The sequence below is a fragment of the Ruditapes philippinarum genome, unplaced genomic scaffold (assembly GCF_026571515.1).
Source record: "Ruditapes philippinarum isolate M1 unplaced genomic scaffold, ASM2657151v2 ctg1244_1_1_1_1, whole genome shotgun sequence".
Classification (NCBI taxonomy): Eukaryota; Metazoa; Mollusca; class Bivalvia; order Venerida; family Veneridae; genus Ruditapes; species Ruditapes philippinarum.
In genome coordinates, this window is record NW_026862258.1 from 151,612 (window position 1) to 170,728 (window position 19,117).

Sequence of the window (19,117 nt, forward strand, 5' to 3'; positions counted from 1 at the left end):
TAAACAAAGAAGAAAGTTCTGACATCAAAAAGAGGGAGATATTTTTAATTTGTGAAAATACCCCTTATTTTAAGAAAAATCTTTGAAAATATGGTTTCAGAAAGTGGGAGTCTCCATATATATATGTGTGTGTGTGTGTGTGTGTGTGTGTGTGTGTGTTTAAATTTCCTTCAATGAATTAACTAACCACAACAGTCGTGACTTTTTTCATCCCCAGTTCGTTTGCGTAGTTTGTCATCGCAACAAATTTCACCATCAGAGGGTGAGAAGACCTTCTTTCCACAACAACAACTGTCTTCGTTGGTCAAACTCTGTATGACACCATCGCAACAAAGCTGACAGTTGGTGTCATAAAGAGGCTTAATGACGTTCTTCTTGGCACATTCAAAGCATCTTTTATCATAAGAGTAGGGTCCACAGCAACCAGTGTCTTCTGATGGGTTACCAAAAGCTTTGTTGACAAATCCTGAACAAACAAAGCAAAACAAAATGTCAACACAAAACAAAACATTTTGCCTCGTAAACAATAAATAAGAATCATCACACGAACATACTATTTATTTATATTCACAAGCAGAGATTTATTTGCTTTTAATCAGAGAAGAAACCAAACGATGACAATTTTGCATTTGATACTGAGATAGATCTAAATGATTGGATCGATGAACATGCAGGAAAAAAGAAACTTTACACATGAACAATCATAAACATCTACAGATATAACTTCAGAGAACAAACGTTTAAAAATAACTCAAAGTTATCAATGTCTTGATTGTAACGGGAATTTATTCACGTGTTCCTTATTGCAACAATGTTATGCTTGAAAATAGTCTAATTGAAAAAAAAAACTATATTTTAGAAGTACGTATCTATTTGTCAGCGAATTGGGGTGATTACTTATGTGCGCATTATTTTTGCTTAGACCTTTTGATTCTGTACATTTTAATTAACATTCTATGTATGTATATGCAATAAAATACAAGAAAACTTAACAGAGTATATTCAAGTTTCTTCTCTTCTATAAATAAAGGATTTATTTTCATCGAGTGGTATGAAAATAAATATTTCATGAATGGCAATAGCCACGAGTGAAATATAATAATTTTCATACCACAAGATGAAAATAAATCCTTTATTAATAGAAAAAAAAACTTGAATTTTCTGTTTATTATAATAATGCTTCTCCTCTTTTTTAACCTTATGAATAGGAAATCGAATAGGAAGATTTCCTTTTTATTTTTTGTATTGGCTGTATTTAGAAGAAAGTAGTCCGGCAAGACAGCAGTGAAAATTTGGATAATATGTTTCACTGCAGTGAAAAATAATTTTTTACAGTGAAAATACGGAAAATAAAAAATACACATTTTATTTCGTCAATATTTCTCAATATTCATTTATAAGTATGTAAGTTATGTTATTATCTAATCTCTGTGGTTTCAATAAAAGAAACGAAAGAAAACGGGCACCGCTCCAAGTAAACATACATACCTCCACAACAAACCTCCGTTTTTGGATTGTATGCGTACTGTTTACAGCAAGTGTTGTAATCTTTTGATGGACGTGGCACTGGACTTTCACCACAACAAAGTTCATCATCTTCATTCATCGATGTCTTACCGCAGCAAACGGTTTTTGGTCCACGCAATTCATTGACAACTCCTACACAATAAAGAATACTGATTTTTGTAATATAAATCATATTTTGACTTCTTTTATAATTTTTGTCTTTATCATATAAATAATACATTCATACTTATTTCATGAGTGCGTACTTTCATGGATAAATGATGCAAGTCCCGGACCTCAAATCACATGCCTCACACAGCTGGTGATACAAACAGTACCTCAGAGTTTCCATTTCTATATGTGTAAGGCGACTACTAGCTACAAGCAAGCACAATAACAAACAATTACTCTAATCAGAAATGCCTGCTCAAGATCGAACAAAAGATGATTTGTCTTCCTCAAATTTGTTTAGTTTGAAAGGTCGAGCTATGATTTAAACGCACCGTTGTAACTTGGATCTAAATATTGACAGAGAGATGGTTTGGTGGCTCCGGTGTATATTCCTTATCCTATGAATCGTAAGTTTGACACCTACTTTGTCACGACTATCTATGTTTCCAGGTGACGGACTCGAATGCTGTTTAAATAAGTCTAAATCTTTCGTTACAATTATACTAAAATAATTATGTCAAAACAAACAGAAAAAAAAATGTTCATTTTTTTTCATCACACAGATAGACACTCACCATTGCAGCAAACTTGGTTTTTCTCGTTGTAACCAGTTTGGTCGCAGCATTTTGTATCTTCACCAGTGATAATTGCTTGCGGGTTTCCGTTGCAACAAATCTCTTTTTTCGGGTTGTAGTATTCTGTCTTCCCGCATTTCACTACAGTAATAAACTTCAAACATTATGATTGACTTGTATATTATATCAAAATTGTACACATATACATCTTCTTATTAGTAATTTCATGTGCATTTTAATATATTCATGAATTGCTAGCGTAAATTTAGTCAACATCGGAATTCAGAACTTCTCTTCTGTTGTTGTGCCTAAATTGTTCTTTAAGATGCGTTCCGAAAGTTTACCAAGTCCTGATGTAAGTATAATCTTAAATATTCACATAAATTTGAATGACTGAATGGTGTATGCATGTATTTCCAGAGCAGCGTCTAAAAAAATTAATCAAAATAAACTTTAAATTGAAATTATGTACTCTTGAGGTACTTTCTTTAGTATCGGATGCACTGGAAACACTTTTGGTTGTTTTTGCATATTTGAAAACACTAAAGAAGCCGATATCTAAAAGAAGAGAACCACATATGATAAAAATGGCTCTTATACATACCGTACTCCCTTTCAATTGGAACACCTGAAATTATAATTTTTGCGATAGAATTGGTCTAGAAAAGATAAAAAAAATTGAAATAAAAACCATTATCATCATCGCCGTCGTCTTCATCATCATCGCATTATCATCATCATCATCATCTTCATCATCATTATAATTATTATTGAAAATCACTTGCCCCTCACCGCTGTGGGTTTGAATCCCGACAGGGACTTTGAATTCTTTCATGTGAGGAAGCTATCCAGCTAGCTTACGGAACGTCGGTGGTTCTACTCAGGTGCCCGTTCGTGCCTGAAATAATGCACGAAAGGGCACCTGAGGTCTTCCTCCACTAGTAAAGCTGGAAATTCACGATATGACCTATACTGTGTCGATGTGACGTAAAACCCAAAACAAACAAACACAATTATTGAAATATCATTTTTATCATAGTTATTATTCATTGATCATAATCATCATCAGCAACATCATAATCATTAATATCATAATTATTATAATTATTATTATAGATGTTGTTATTATCTAATCATCATCATGACTGTTGACAATATTATTTTTTATCATTATCATCATAGTTATCATTCTATTTAAATTATGAATGTCGTCCCATTGTCTGTACACTTTGGATATGCATTTCGAGTCTAATGAAATGTGCACGATAAGTTTTTAACATAGTGACATCTGTGACTGGCAATTTAACCTCACTAACTAAGATGATAATGATAAAAAATAATATTGTCAACAGTCATGATGATGATTAGATAATAACAACATCTATAATAATAGTTATAATAATTATGATATTAATGATAATGATGTTGCTCGAATCCTAATAATATGAGACATATTATAAAGTAGGCCCCGAGACGTGTATCATTGTATTGCCTTAAATTTTCAATTAAATTCATAACAACAAAACATTACCTGTACAGATAGATGAGAAGATCTTTCCTTTAAGCGTCTTCAAATTGTCGAAAGATGTGATATTAATAACATTTTGTTCCGAGGGTGGAGTGGCAATATTGTTCAACTCAGTCAAATTCTTCAGGTTAATGCCAATAGCAAAAATGTGAATACCAGCCTCGCGAGCAAGTCGTGCTTGTTCTGAAAATTAAAATATATTAAGATAAAAGAATAATGAATATTGCGACATTCGTAAGACAGAAATATTAGAAATGCATAGCTAAAACTCGGAAATAAATACTGCCGGCTTTAGATAACATAAAATCTTTATAACTAATAATATACTGAATGTTTTAAATGTATATAAATACATATTGTTTAAGTTGTTGTCTATGAGAATCGCTTAAACACTGTAAGCATCATGTTTTCATCCAAATTAAGCTAAAATAAACATGTTGTAATTTATTTGAATCGGTCGTGTTATTAGCTGATTGTCAAGTGGTAAGTTCTGTTATTTTACGTGGCTTCACGTGACTTTGTAAATGACTTACCAACGGTAAAATCATAGTCGTCGGAATCACCGTCAGTAACGACAATGCAGACGTTATCAACTTCCGGTCTGTCTCCGTTAGCAATGGTGAACATGTCTGTTCTCGTTTTTTCAAGAGCTAAACCAGTGTTGGTACTTCCTCGGACGTATCTGGTCTAAATTATAATAAAAAGACACCAAAAATAAACGATATTTTATTCTGACAACTTTTAAGCAAACAAGAGTAATCTGTTTAAAGTATCTTAAAGTTATTCTAGAATATCTGCAATCTAGATATTCTTAAAAAAATGATATGTATTACACTTAAATTGGGGAAAAGATAAATAAATCATGTCATTTTATATTGGACGAGTGTATATGGCATTGGAATCTCAATTATTAAAGGGAGTACTTACAATCAGTCATAAAAGCAAAGACTATTTGTTATGATTTAGAAAATTTGTCAATGAGCTTTTTGAGAAAAATGCACGGCCGCGAACAAATTCATTAAATCAATGTGAGACTACCAATGTAGACAAGATCGCCAACTTGACGCCCGTATATATAACGCTAACTCGACGTCCGTATATATAACTAAGTCAGTTACACATACAGTCATTCTTTATCATTTATTTAATTTATCTTACTAGAATTACCCAAATTCTAAATTTTGGTCAAGTAATCATACGCATTGATAACCAAATCGTGCATTTTGTGCTACCGTCATTACGCCGTACCTCAAACAAGTACTTGTACATTGACAGCTATTGTTCCTGGTAGTAATTTATTGCATTTTTGATTCTTAGGACTGACTCCTTTTTAATCAACTAAAACCCCTCATATTTAAAAATGAATTATGAATGGGAATAAAACAATTAACCAAAAATGCATGATAAGTAACAATACACCGATATATAGAGTTATAGATCTACAGGTTAGCTTATAGCTTGTAAAAACGACGTCAGGGTTTTATGAACAGCGTTAATACGGATATAATGAATTTATAGAATTATAATCAGCAGCTCTTTATAGAAAGTAATCTTAGAATCGCGCGTGTATAAAACTATAGTAGATATATAAAAATGAGTTACAAATGCATGTTTAAGATAATCAAGTTGAATATTTAAGGGTACTGTGCCTCTGAATTAGATTACGTGATAATTATTCAAATGCATGTTAAGATAAAAGTTAAAAGTCCCAAAAGTGTTAACTGTTTTTAAAGAATAATTACACTGTCAATGGCTTCGAACATTCGCTTCTTGTCGTGGTATTCATTTAGATTAAACTCTACTGTCGTGTTGTGACGATATGTTAACAGACCAACACGCACATTATCCTCGTCTATTTCAGCCTCGCTTAAAATTTCTGTTGTGAATTTCAACATTTTTGGCCAGTTTTCAGTTTGAATACTTTCGGAGGCATCCAGCACAATTACAATATCGACCTTTGTCAACCCACAATCTGTTTTAGAATAGAGGTAATAAATATTGTTGGAATTATTTGAAAATAGTTCTTTAGACCTACGTTCGTAATAATGAGAAATATTTGTGAATTGAAAGTCGTGATAAAAATGGTTCTAGTTAACCATACTTGTAGTTAGTTCTAGAAAATAATGATTGAAAAAAATATTTCATATATAAATTCTTGATTTCCTGTGAAATAAGAACGCTAAAATTCCATAACTTTGTAAAAACCATTTGAGTCACCATGAAAAACTATTCTTTCTACGTTCTGAACATTTCTGTGTCGTTCAATGTTTAAAATAAAAAGAAATGTCAGTTTATAAAAGTAATATGAATACATGTATAAGAAATCTTTAACAAACATTTAAGTATGTTTAAAATATTCGGGTTATTTCAGACAAATTTAACGAGTTTCAGTGAAGGTAAACTTAACTGGGCAATTGCTTTGCGAAATAATTTAGGGTGAGACTTACTGCAGCAGTCTTTAGCCACTTGTTTGTCTCTTTTCTGCACTTCTCCGTCACAACAAATATCAACTGCTGGATCAATAGTTTTTTCTCCACAACAGCAGGTTTTTTTATCGTTGAGTTCATTTATTTTCCCGTTGCAGCATATCTCGTGCCGGAAGTCAAATCGAGGTTTGATAAGTTCGTTTTCACATAGAAAACAGCGTTTATCGTAACTGAAATATCAAACGGTCATAAAAACTTTAGCCTGCCGAAGATGTATAATGAATTTGGCCAGCTTTGGGTTTGGGTAATTCTGCTCAAATTTTTAAGGATTTTAATATCAAAATCTACCAATATTATAGCGCTTGGTTATGTTGCATGGATGTTCACGCTTGTCTGGGCAAACGATTATCATCTTCGGTTCCTGCAGGTAAAGCATTACATGTGGGGTGTACTCAAGTGTTTTTATTTTCACTTAATTATAAGAGAATTTTAAACTTGAGTTGATGGATATTATTGTAAATGAGCCGCGTCACGACAAAACCAACATAATGCGTTTGCGACCAGCATGGATCCAGACCAGCCTGCGCATCCGCGCAGTCTGATCAGAATACAAGCTGTTCGCTTACAAACCCTATTACAAGTAAAGAAACCGATAGCGAACAGCATGGATCCTGATCAGACTGCGCGGATGCGCAGGCTGGTCAGAATCCATGCTGGTCGCAAACCCACTATGTTGGTTTTGTCGTGACGCGGCTAATATGCACTCCTTTATCTGCTCAGAAAAGCCATTAAAGTTGAATAATGAAATATTAATATTATATAATTAAAACATTAATTCAGAAGGTGTTTCAAACATTTTCAAACTTGATTATTAACAAAATGGTTCCGAGATAATAAACAAAATGCTACCTGAACATGCCACAGCAAACGCCATCTCTGTTTTTGAATCCGAATCCAGGATTGAGTAAGCCATTACAGCATGTTTCTACTTGATCACTGTATGCGTACTGATAAAAAGGGATGATTTAATTTGATGTGACGTGATATAATACAATCATGGAGATAAATATAGAATCATGGAGATAAATTGTTTATATATCTGTGATACATTTATAACAAGCTTGTCAAGAGTTATTTTTCATTTCTGATTTAAATTGCGCTCAACAAGTTGTTTTTTCAATCATGATTTCCTGGAAAAATTGAGGCCATGGGGTGCTGTTTGTTTTAAAGACTGTTTGAATTTAACAATTTCAAAGTTAGATTAAATTTAAATAATATTCGTATAAATCATTTAAAACAAAAAGACAAACAACAAAGAAACACAATTTTACAAGAAGGAGGAAGAAGCCCTTAATTACGACTAAGTTGTAAATGTCACTGCCGTTGAATTTCTTAACCCTGGTTCGAATACCATGAAGGACAGTACGTTCTTTCATGCCGGGAACTTAGCTAGTTTTTTTCCTTCATTTTAATTTCAGTAATATAGGCGGTAGCTAGTTTGTAAATGGAAGATGGGCATATCTGCCTTGATTTTGAATAAATACACGAATGGGAACTTTCGGTATTCTTAAACATCCGAAGTGACTAGCCTCCACCACCAGTATAGAGCCAGGCCATCCGGCACTATTGTGCAATCTGAATAGGCTCTTTAATGTTGGCTGACAGATTTGAAATTATCATCTGGAGATTCCAAAATTTAACAACGTACAATTTCAAAAATTTAATTAACGTACAATTTCAAAAATAAAAGCTGGAAACTTCCATTGAAAAATTTCAGAAATTTAAGGGTTGATAAGTATAACATTGACAAATGGAAAAAAATACTGGTTAAAAAAGTTTTCAAGCTTACTTCACCACAGCATTTAGTGTTATCTCCGAACGATTTAAGGCTGGCCACACCGTGACAACAAATGTTTAAATCGGCGTCTATTGTTTCTCTACCGCATTCAACTGGAAAAATCAAGATGAACATGACTATATCATTTTGAAAATAAAACATTAATAAGATTTTTAACGGTATAAAGTTATATCTTATAGAAAATATTTTTATAAAATGTATTAACAGTAAAATCATATTGCTTCTATAATTTTATGGGCGGTTCTCGAAAGACTTGTCTGTAATTCAACACGTATAAATATTGTAACTAAACAGAATATCATGTTCCTAAACAAAATATATTTTTTACAATTTTAAGTAGTGTTCTTTCGTTAAGCAAGGTTTTGTACCTGTGTCATTTATTTCTAATGTAATTTACTACTATATTTGTTTCATACTTGCATTTTGGAAGTATTCGTTTTTAAAATTCAAACAATAATTTTAACAGCTCCATAAAAATGTAAGAAAATGGTAAATAATTGCTGTGAATATCCACATAAAACCTTTGTCATTTAAACTATATTATATCGTGTATATATTCATTCTTTCGTGTTAGGATTAGAAAAGATAGAAAACAGCATCTTTTGCGTCGCATCATTTATGATTTTAAAATGTTTTAAATTGAATGAATATGTTGTAAATATTAAAGAGCGCTCTTGAGTCGGACATTTCGCTCCGACCAAAAAAACTATACATAACTATTTTATAACGCGACAAAATGATGCATGTGTTAATCCGTCATCAACAGATTATTCAATCAAGCGCTTTTCGTTATCGTTATGGCCACCATTTTCCACGGACAAACAACTTGTGCAAGATTGTCTATGAAATATGATCTTCAAAACAGACATCTTATTATCTTTAGATTGCAAAAGAAATTACGGGAATGGGTCGAATAAGCTTTTCCCTTGAAAAATAAAGAAGGAACGTACTGCTGGACACTTTCAAATATTCATATTTACGCAGAGCTATATATTACGAACACATTTTATATCATAAAAGACTCTGATAGTTATCAAGAGCGGAGATGATTTATTAATTATTTAATTAATTCTTAGTATTATGATATAAGCAAATCGTGATGTAAAGACATATTTATATTTTTAAGATGTTATAGATGAGTATAATGAATTTAATTGAATCACCAGCGGGAACGAATATCTATGTGTTACACATATACTATAATAAAAAAAAAATTCAATTATACCCGCGTTTTTTGTGTGTTTTTTTGTGTTTTGTTTTGTTTGTTTTTTTTTCTTTTCGTTTTTCTGTCTATTCAGTTTGTTTATATGTTATAACTATCGTTCAAACTAATAAACTTATAAAATAAAGTGTAAGCACGTACAAGTAAATTTTATTAACCGTTTTGGCCGAATACCTGTAAGAATTATCGCAAGTGAAACATAGAAATTGATTTGAGTGGAGTAGCCGGGAACTTGTGACTATCATTGAGCAGATGTTTAGCGCATGTATTTAATAGGTATGTACTATTTCTTTAGACTTCCGTGTCCTTATATCGTGGTTAGGTCAGTGTGAACAATTTCACTGGTTGACGGACATGCGTTGCATATTAAATGACTTTTTTTGTTCTTTTTTTTTTTTTTGTTCTTTTTTTTTTAAATTTTCATCAATTCATGATAATTGTCAATAATTCTCGGGTGAATGGTGAAACGGTACTTAGTGTCGCTAAACTCGGGTGAATTGTGAAACGGTACTTGGTGTCGCTAAACTAATATGCATAGGTTTTAAATTACACTAAGTTATTTACCGACATATGTTTTATACATAATAAGTGATTACTTACTCATCTTCTTGGCTTGTCCTAAAATAAAAGATTTTTTTTTTTAATTTGTCAGTAAAGTTTATCAAGTCAAACACAAGTATAATTTGATTACATTTAATTAACATTTAACAAATTGGAACCATACGATTACAAGATTTCAGATAAATATTTAACCTTTAAACTGTCAAGAAGAAAAATGTATATTTTTGCTCAAAAAAGAAAGTACTATACAGCACACATACCTTGGGATACGGTAGCCGCTAGGACTAAAAAGGTCCATATCGGCAAGTTAATCATATTTTTAAGATATCCCCTATTCGTCGGGCTCCTGACTACACCTTTTATATAAAAAGATAACAAGGTGTCCACTATAATGCGCACAGCCCGACTGCTATAACGTCCAATTTCTCCAGATTCTTCTTGGAGTTTTCCGTGATGAAAATTGTTCTTGATCCCGAAAGACAATATGTAACGACGAATCTTATTGGTCGGTCATTTAGTTGCGTTGACGTTAAGCAAATAATTTATATGCTAATATCTTTTTATTGTAACAAAACAGTTTTTCTCGCCATCTGTTATATCCGTTAAGGTATAAAAGATGGATTATCTTAACAATCCGTTTAATATTTGCATATCATATCTTTTTGATAACATAATAAAGTTTTAGTCATACTTAACCTTTCATGTACCTTCAACAACTCCCGGTATATTTGCTTTATAAGTGAAGTAACGTGTCTGAATGCATTGGAATGTGGATACCGATGGCTTTGCTAATTCACAAAGTACAGATTTTGTTATTAACACAATGTGATACATTTTGTCCAGTATCTGTCGTCTTCAGGCATCAATCGAGGTGTATGACCGCTTTTGCCTGAAAAACCGCACGTAACCAGATTAGATGATGCTTTGTCAGCGTTAATATGGAAGAAACATATGATTATTATTACTATTATTATCATTATTAATATTTTACAGGTTGTGCTTGCAACAGCCTGACGCCATTTCAAGTACTCTATAAAGTTGCTGTTTATTTTACAAAATGAAGTCAATTAAGTTCAGCCACAAAGTAAAATAATTATTAAAATTGAATTATAAATGTATGCAGATGTATTTGGCGGTTTGTTGTTCAAAAGAATACTAAAGAATTGTCTGGTTAAAATACATGTTTAATGTATTTATGATACTAGGCGTTTGTAACGTCGCTTTTTATTGGATTGTCTTGACGTTTATATAGTTTATTATAATACTGCACGTTTGTAACGTCATTTTTCATTGGATAATCGTGACGTTTATATAGTTTTATATACACGGCTGCTGTCGATTCATGAAGAAGTCTTACTTTTTTTCTCTAAAAATGATGCTTGCTGTATTATAAATTCGTTATAAAGATCGTTGACAGGTTATATGACCGTATATAAACGGCTGTTTGCAATATAACCCTCGCCGGTATATTTACAAATAGCCGTTTATATAGGGCCATATAACCTGTCAACGATCTTTATAACTAATAATATACACGGCTGTTGTCAATTTACGGAAAAAAAATCTTTTTTATCTCAAAAAAAAAAAAATTAAAAAAATGCGGTATTATAAATATGTTATAAATATTTCTGATAGGTTATATATCCGCTTACATGTATATCCAAACAACCGCTTATATAGGGTCATATAACCAATCAAAAAAATTTTACTGACCATATTAAATATAAAACGTTTGCAATAAGGGTTACCATACGATAAAAGTACATGACTTATTGACTGTACTACGCCTACAAGTAACCGCGTAATCCCTGTATATCTCTTGTCACATAATCCGTCAAAAATCATTGACTTAACTCCGCCTTTAAGTATTGATTAAGACTACCCATAACTCATTGCTTAGCCAAAACTTTTCAATTTGCACAATTAAATCCTGAATTACACTAAAGCCCCAACGAATCATTTTGCTACCGTAATAATTTGTTTCATCTCAAAGAACCAATTACACTTTAACTGTACAAATAAAAAAAAACACTATTAATTCCATAAAATACTGTTATCAATTACATGATTATAAAAAGAAAAAAGGAAAAATTCGTCCTATCAATCATGCGCAAGTTATTATAATTCAAACAGTTTTCTGCAAAGCTTGCCTCTATAATTATGTTACATATGCAAATTGGCTTATTGCAGATGCACGCTAATAAAGACCGTGGGCGGGGAAAATGTTTCGATTAGACAAGCACCCTTTTAGCATGTTACAATAAATATTTCATGCTTAAACGGTTTCTAATACTAATCTCTACTTTGCCAACTTGTGCATTCTTTATCGCAATTGATTACAGATTAACAAACTCGTATTTTGTTCACTTCTAACAAACTGATGAATTTCTCTGTTTTTTCCTCAAGAGTTACCTAACATATGGTGTTGATCTCCCTTCCTCCGTTATCCAAAATGACCGACATATATTATAAGTCATAACATTTGCTGACGGGATAGACGGAGAAATATAGCCTGAATGAGATACATATGACCTGATGAAGTGTACAAAGAGTTTAAGCCAATCAAAGTTCGAGAAATGTATTTGCGTTGTTACTCTTCCTTCTCATGAGAAGAAATAACTATGTTTGATGAAACTCACTGAGACTTGACGATATTAAAATTCACTTAGAAATCCAAAGCATTTCAGAATGTATATGGAGTGTGCCATTTTGTTTTGTGGACATACAGCGCCATTTTGATATCAGGAAGTTTTACTTTTAGTTTATAGGTAAACACAGTTATTAGTAGCTGACGACACAAAACAATATAATTGTGATCATTGAACTAAAGTAGCAAAGTTTACAAAAAAATGGCAAATACGTTATTATTGACCACACATTGTATCTGGTCTACAATATTTATGTCATTTTTTTGTGTTAATATAATTTCTTCGTTGTCTGTAAATACGTAGTGCTCTCCCTTCAAATTGGACTAGTCTATTTGTTTGTTGCGTATGGTCTATTTGAAGGTTTAATTGTCCGGTCAGTTATAGTCAGTTTCAAGTCAAAGGTAACCACATCTACATGATACAGATTAACAGTAATCAAGCGTGAGTGCACGACCATAGTTCTTCATTGTAAATGAATTTATCGGTTACATCATCAAGCCAGCATCATGTTCAATTTATTATCAGCAGCATTACCTACGATTTTGTTTCTGAGAACTCTATTAATTTTTATGAATATTTATCTTTAATGACACATGTAAATCTTTTTTCCAGCTTCTATACCTGGACTCCTGTTTAAAGCCATATTACGAGTAATTGATTAAGTGTTGCCCTAGAAGGAATTTTGGTAATCTAAACTTGTATTATATATGTCATATAAGCTTATTCACTAACCCTCTGATTACTATCTGCTTATGTTCTTTCTTTGTGCCCTTGTGTTTGTAGCAAAAGATTACTAGGATGTCTTGAGACCCTTCTCATTTGATGTTAAAGGAGCTCAATTGAGGACAAAAGTCTAAAAACAGTTGATTCTTTAAAACAATTAAGTGAAGGATTTTAAAATAAAAAAATATACAAACGATAATAAAAAAATATGCTCAAAATCAAATTGAAAATCAATTTCTGTCAGCTTTTTGGTTCGACTTAAGTGAAAAACGTTGAAATGCTTTTCATTTTTATGTCATATTGCACAAAAATGGATGATACTGAAAAAGCGGGCCGATGTAATGATCTGAAATTTTGTACACAAATTATTGGTCTTGACGTGCATATCTCGTCAAGTAGACATGTCAAAAAACTCCTCAGTGGAATCCTTTAAAGACCTATCAGTAATTTTAAAAAACATTCTTTTCAACATTGAGATATCTCTGTTCATTCGATACATGAATACCATTATCTTCATGTTTAACCGCAATTATTTAACTTTTTCTTCGAACATACTTTATAAGATACTTGTATACGTATTAAAAATCCCTTTAGCAAAACATGTTTGACCTCGTCTGCCACAAGAGTTAAGTCCATCAGTCATCCATTGCACAAAAACGGAAGTAGCAAGTTGATTGACATATGGATTTACTGTAATTGTACATAATGAGTTTACATTTTACAAAGCTACGTGATAAACAAGAAAGGCATATAAGGGTCGTGCTAAACAAAATTCACATCATTACATCTTGAAAGATAAGTTTAAGTAAAGTTAGTGAATGCTTTTTCTACACATGTTCTTAAATTTCTTATGACACGTTTACATTTTGTAGTAATTAAATCAACACAATTTTGTATTTTTGGTCGTCTGTAATAAAAGGTTGGTACAAATTGCTTTCTCAAATCGTTATATAACACACATTCTAAAACAAAATGATATTCGTCCTCTAATTTATCGCAAAAAGTACATTTCAGTTCATTTACTGGAGTGTTTACAGGTCTAGTCCATCAGCCACTTTCAATAAAAAGTCTATGCGATGCTAAGCGTAATCGTGTTAAACAAACACGGAATTTGTTAACGTTTACCAAATGAAGATATGGTTTCAAAGTTTCAAAGTTTATTTTCAGAACTCAATTCATGTACACACATGACAATATGAGCTATAGCATATAAACGTACATTACATAAAGAGGCATAGCATACACATGAAAATAATAATATTAATACAACTCATCTTAACAAAATGGAGAGAAACACGCATTTTCAAGGACATGATGAACAAAGATGTAGAAATGTTAACTATTCTCAAATTTTGTGATTATTTCCTTAATAAATAAACAAAAATTTCTTTATTCAATACAATGAGTCATATTCATAATAGATTTAAAAGTTGATATATTTGGATGTCTTAAATAATTATGATCTAGCATTCTTTTTCTTAGTACAAATATTTATCATTCTACAATCAATATCAATAGAAATTGGTTTAACACCACATTCGCCGTACACAATACAAGTTGGTGTACTAGATTCTAGGCCTAATATATGTTTAAGATATTTCAATTGTACTTTTTATGCCCCCATTTTGAAAAAAGGGGGTATATTGCTTTGCACTTGTCGGTCCGTCGGTCCGTCGGTCCGTCGGTCCGTAGACCAAATGGTTTCCGAGTGATAACTAAAGAACCCTTAGGCCTAGGAACTTCAAACTTGGTATGGTGATTGGTCATGACCAGTAGATGACCCCTATTGATTTTGGGGTCAAGGGGTCAAAGGTCAAGGTCACATTGACCTTGAAAGCAAAAACGGTTTCCGATCAATAACTAAAGAACGTTAAGGCCTAGGAACTTCAAACTTGGTATGGTGATTGGTCATGACCAGTAGATGACCCCTATTGATTTTGGGGTCAAGGGGTCAAAGGTCAAGGTCACATTGACCTTGAAAGCAAAAACGGTTTCCGATCAATAACTAAAGAACCTTAAGGCCTAGGAACTTCAAACTTGGTATGGTGATTGGTCATGACCAGTAGATGACCCCTATTGATTTTGGAGTCAAGGGGTCAAAGGTCAAGGTCACATTGACCTTGAAAGCAAAAACAGTTTCCGATCAATAACTAAAGAACCTTAAGGCCTAGGAACTTCAAACTTGGTATGGTGATTGGTCATGATCAGTAGATGACCCCTATTGATTTTGGGGTCAAAGGTCAAGGTCACATTGACCTTGTAGGTAAAAACGGTTTCCGATCAATACCTAAAGAACCTTAAGGCTTAGGAACATTAAACTTGGTATTGTGATTGGTCATGATCAGTAGATGACCCCTATTGATTTTGGGGTCAAGGGGTCAAAGGTCAAGGTCACATTGACCTTGAAAGCAAAAACGGTTTCCGATCAATAACTAAAGAACGTTAAGGCCTAGGAACTTCAAACTTGGTATGGTGATTGGTCATGATCAGTAGATGACCCCTATTGATTTTGGGGTCAAGGGGTCAAAGGTCAAGGTCACATTGACCTTGAAAGCAAAAACGGTTTCCGATCAATAACTAAAGAACCTTAAGGCCTAGGAACTTCAAACTTGGTATGGTGATTGGTCATGACCAGTAGATGACCCCTATTGATTTTGGAGTCAAGGGGTCAAAGGTCAAGGTCACATTGACCTTGAAAGCAAAAACAGTTTCCGATCAATAACTAAAGAACCTTAAGGCCTAGGAACTTCAAACTTGGTATGGTGATTGGTCATGATCAGTAGATGACCCCTATTGATTTGGGGTCAAGGGGTCAAAGGTCAAGGTCACATTGACCTTGTAGGTAAAAACGGTTTCCGATCAATACCTAAAGAACCTTAAGGCTTAGGAACATTAAACTTGGTATTGTGATTGGTCATGATCAGTAGATGACCCCTATTGATTTTGGGGTCAAGGGGTCAAAGGTCAAGGTCACTTTGACCTTGTACGTAAAAACGGTTTCCGATCAATAACTAAAGAACCTTAAGGCCTAGGAACTTCAAACTTGGTATGGTTATTGGTCATGATCAGTAGATGACCTGTATAGATTTTGGGGTCAAGGGGTCAAAGGTCAAGGTCACATTGACCTTTTAATTAAAAACGGTTTCTGATCAATAACAAAAGAACCCTTAGGCCTAGGAACTTCAAACTTGGTATGGTGATTGGTTATGACCAATCAGATGACCCCTATTGATTTTGGCGTTAAGGGCTCAAAGTTCAAGGTCACATTGACCTTGTAGGTAAAAACGGTTTCCGATCAATAATGAAAGAACCCTTAGGCCTAGGGACTTCAAACTTGAGATGGTGATTGGTCATGATCAGTAGATGACCCCTATTGATTTTGGGGTCTAGGGGTCAAAGGTGAAGGTCACATTGACCTTGATGGTAAAAATGCTTTCGGATCAATAACTTAAGAACCCTTATGCCTAGGAACTTCAAACTTGGTATGGTGATTGGTCATGACCAGCAGATGACCTATTGATTTTGGGGTCAAGGGGTCAAAGGTCAAGGTCACATTGACCTTGTAGGTAAAAACGGTTTCCGATCAATTAACTAAAAACGCTTAGGCCTAGGAACTTCAAACTTTGTGTGATGATTGGTCATGACCAGCAGATGACCCCTATTGAGTTTTAGGTGAAGGGGTCAAGGTCACATTGACCTTTTAAGTAAAAACGGTTTCTGATCAATAACTCAAGAACGCTTAGGCCTAGGAACTTCAAACTTGGTATGGTGATTTGTCATGACCAGCAGATTACTCCTATTGATTTTGGGATCAAGGGGTCAAAGGTCAAGGTCACAATGACCTTGTAAGTAAAAACGGTTTCTGATCAATAACTAAAGAACGCTTCGGCCTAGAAACTTCAAACTTGGCATGGTGATTGGTCATGACCAGCAGATGACCCCTATTGATTTTGGGGTCAAAGGTCAAGGTCACATTGACCTTTTAAGTAAAAACGGTTTCTGCTCAATAACTCAAGAACGCTTAGGCCTAGGAACTTCAAACTTGGTATGGTGATTTGTCATGACCAGCAGATTACTCCTATTGATTTTGGGATCAAGGGGTCAAAGGTCAAGGTCACAATGACCTTGTAAGTAAAAACGGTTTCTGATCAATAACTAAAGAACGCTTCGGCCTAGAAACTTCAAACTTGGCATGGTGATTGGTCATGACCAGCAGATGACCCCTATTGATTTTGGGGTCAAAGGTCAAGGTCACATTGACCTTGTATGTTAAAACGGTTTCCGATCAATAATAAGAGAACCCTTAGGCCTAAGAACTTCAAACTTGGCATGGTGATTGGTCATGACCAGCAGATGACCCCTATTGATTTTGGGGTCAAGGGGTCAAAGGTCAAGGTCACATTGACCTTGTAGGTAAAAACGGTTTCTGATCAATTTACTAAAAACGCCTAGGCCTAGGAACTTCAAACTTTGTATGATGATTGGTCGTGACCAGCAGATGACCCCTATTGAGTTTTGGGTCAAGGGGTCAAAGGTCAAGGTCATGACCAGTAGATACTTTATAACCCTTATTAATTGTTTGATCACTGGGTCAGACGTCGTGCATAATAACCTTATCACATGACTAATTGGCTGCTGATAGGGGGCATACATGTTTTACAAACATATCTTGTTCAAGTATACTGTTATTCCCATATCCCCAGCATTCATAACCATATAATAAAATTGGTTTTACAAGTTTCTCAAACAAATCTATTTGCATATCTAAAGGTAATTGATGATTTTTTGATTTTTTAATTAAACAGTACATGGCTTTAATTGCTTGGTTAGCTATATAGGTCTTTGTTTTTAAGAAACTACCACTTCAACTAAATAATACTCCTAGATAGTTGAATTCCTCGACAACTTCTAGATTTTTCATTACCATATGTAAAACTATACTGCGTTCGCCTACCTTTTGAAAATATAAGAACTTTTGTTTTAGATGTATTAACTGTTAATTTCCATTTGTCACAATAACTTTTATATAGGTTAATAGCAATTTGTAAATCGTTTGCTGACAGATAAAATAACAGTGTCGTCAGCATATAGAATAATAAACAATTTTACAAGGCCAAGTACTTCATCATTAAATGTTACACCATCTATACTATTACTATTTGAAAAATAATCATGCAAATCATTCAAATGAAAAGAAAAGAGCAACGGCGATAGGTTTTCGCCTTGTCTAACACAAATGTTACATGGAAAGAAATCAGACTTTTCACCATCTGCACATACGCAAATTTTCGCATTATTGTTAATACTTTTGACAACATTTAAAAATTTACCACTTATATTAATTCTTATTCAGCTTTGAAATCTTGTTGAAATCTGTGGTTTAAAATGCACTTATAAAACAAAGCTCTACTTGAATTGTTTAGTCTACCAGACCAGTTTTGTAAAAACTGATCCTTTAATCTTTGTTTCACATTATACAAAAACAGTTCAGAGTCTCCAACAGTCTGAAATAACCATACTTCATAACAACCAAGAGTACATAATAAATCTTTCAATAATGAACACCAATTTATTCTGTTTGGATTTTCAATATTATCTTGTTTCAACAATAAATACACCTTCTTAATATACTTGTTTTCATCAGTATCCAAAATTTATAATGTTATAATCTCAAATTTTGCAAAGTATTCTTCTTAATTCACCATAAATAAATGTCGCCGATGCGCCAGACCTCCCTCTTTAGTCTAGGGCACTGGACCGTCTCAACGGTAGAGTTTCGTATATCTGGGGTCAGGGGATGACGGATCAAAACAACTTCCGGCTGTAGCAAAATATATTCCTTTTATTATACACATGTAATTAATTTAAATGATTTAAGTTAAGGTTATATAAACCAAAC

At 33.3% G+C, this 19,117-nt stretch overlaps 1 protein-coding gene across 1 annotated transcript in view; it reads right to left on the reverse strand.

Moving 5' to 3' along the window:
• Positions 1–10,311, reverse strand: part of LOC132718458 (uncharacterized) — a 43,380-nt gene extending 33,069 nt beyond the window's left edge. Inside the window, exons 1-12 of the mRNA XM_060702156.1 lie at positions 10,108–10,311; positions 9,887–9,904; positions 8,056–8,156; positions 7,116–7,213; positions 6,228–6,436; positions 5,523–5,752; positions 4,314–4,467; positions 3,784–3,963; positions 2,857–2,880; positions 2,253–2,393; positions 1,489–1,659; positions 188–466 (exon numbers count right to left, since the gene is read on the reverse strand). Of these exons, the coding sequence (XP_060558139.1) occupies positions 188–466; positions 1,489–1,659; positions 2,253–2,393; positions 2,857–2,880; positions 3,784–3,963; positions 4,314–4,467; positions 5,523–5,752; positions 6,228–6,436; positions 7,116–7,213; positions 8,056–8,156; positions 9,887–9,904; positions 10,108–10,162 (1,660 nt within the window). The 5' untranslated portion in view covers positions 10,163–10,311. The remainder of the gene's footprint in view (positions 1–187; positions 467–1,488; positions 1,660–2,252; positions 2,394–2,856; positions 2,881–3,783; positions 3,964–4,313; positions 4,468–5,522; positions 5,753–6,227; positions 6,437–7,115; positions 7,214–8,055; positions 8,157–9,886; positions 9,905–10,107) is intronic.
• Positions 10,312–19,117: the final 8,806 nt, after the last annotated feature.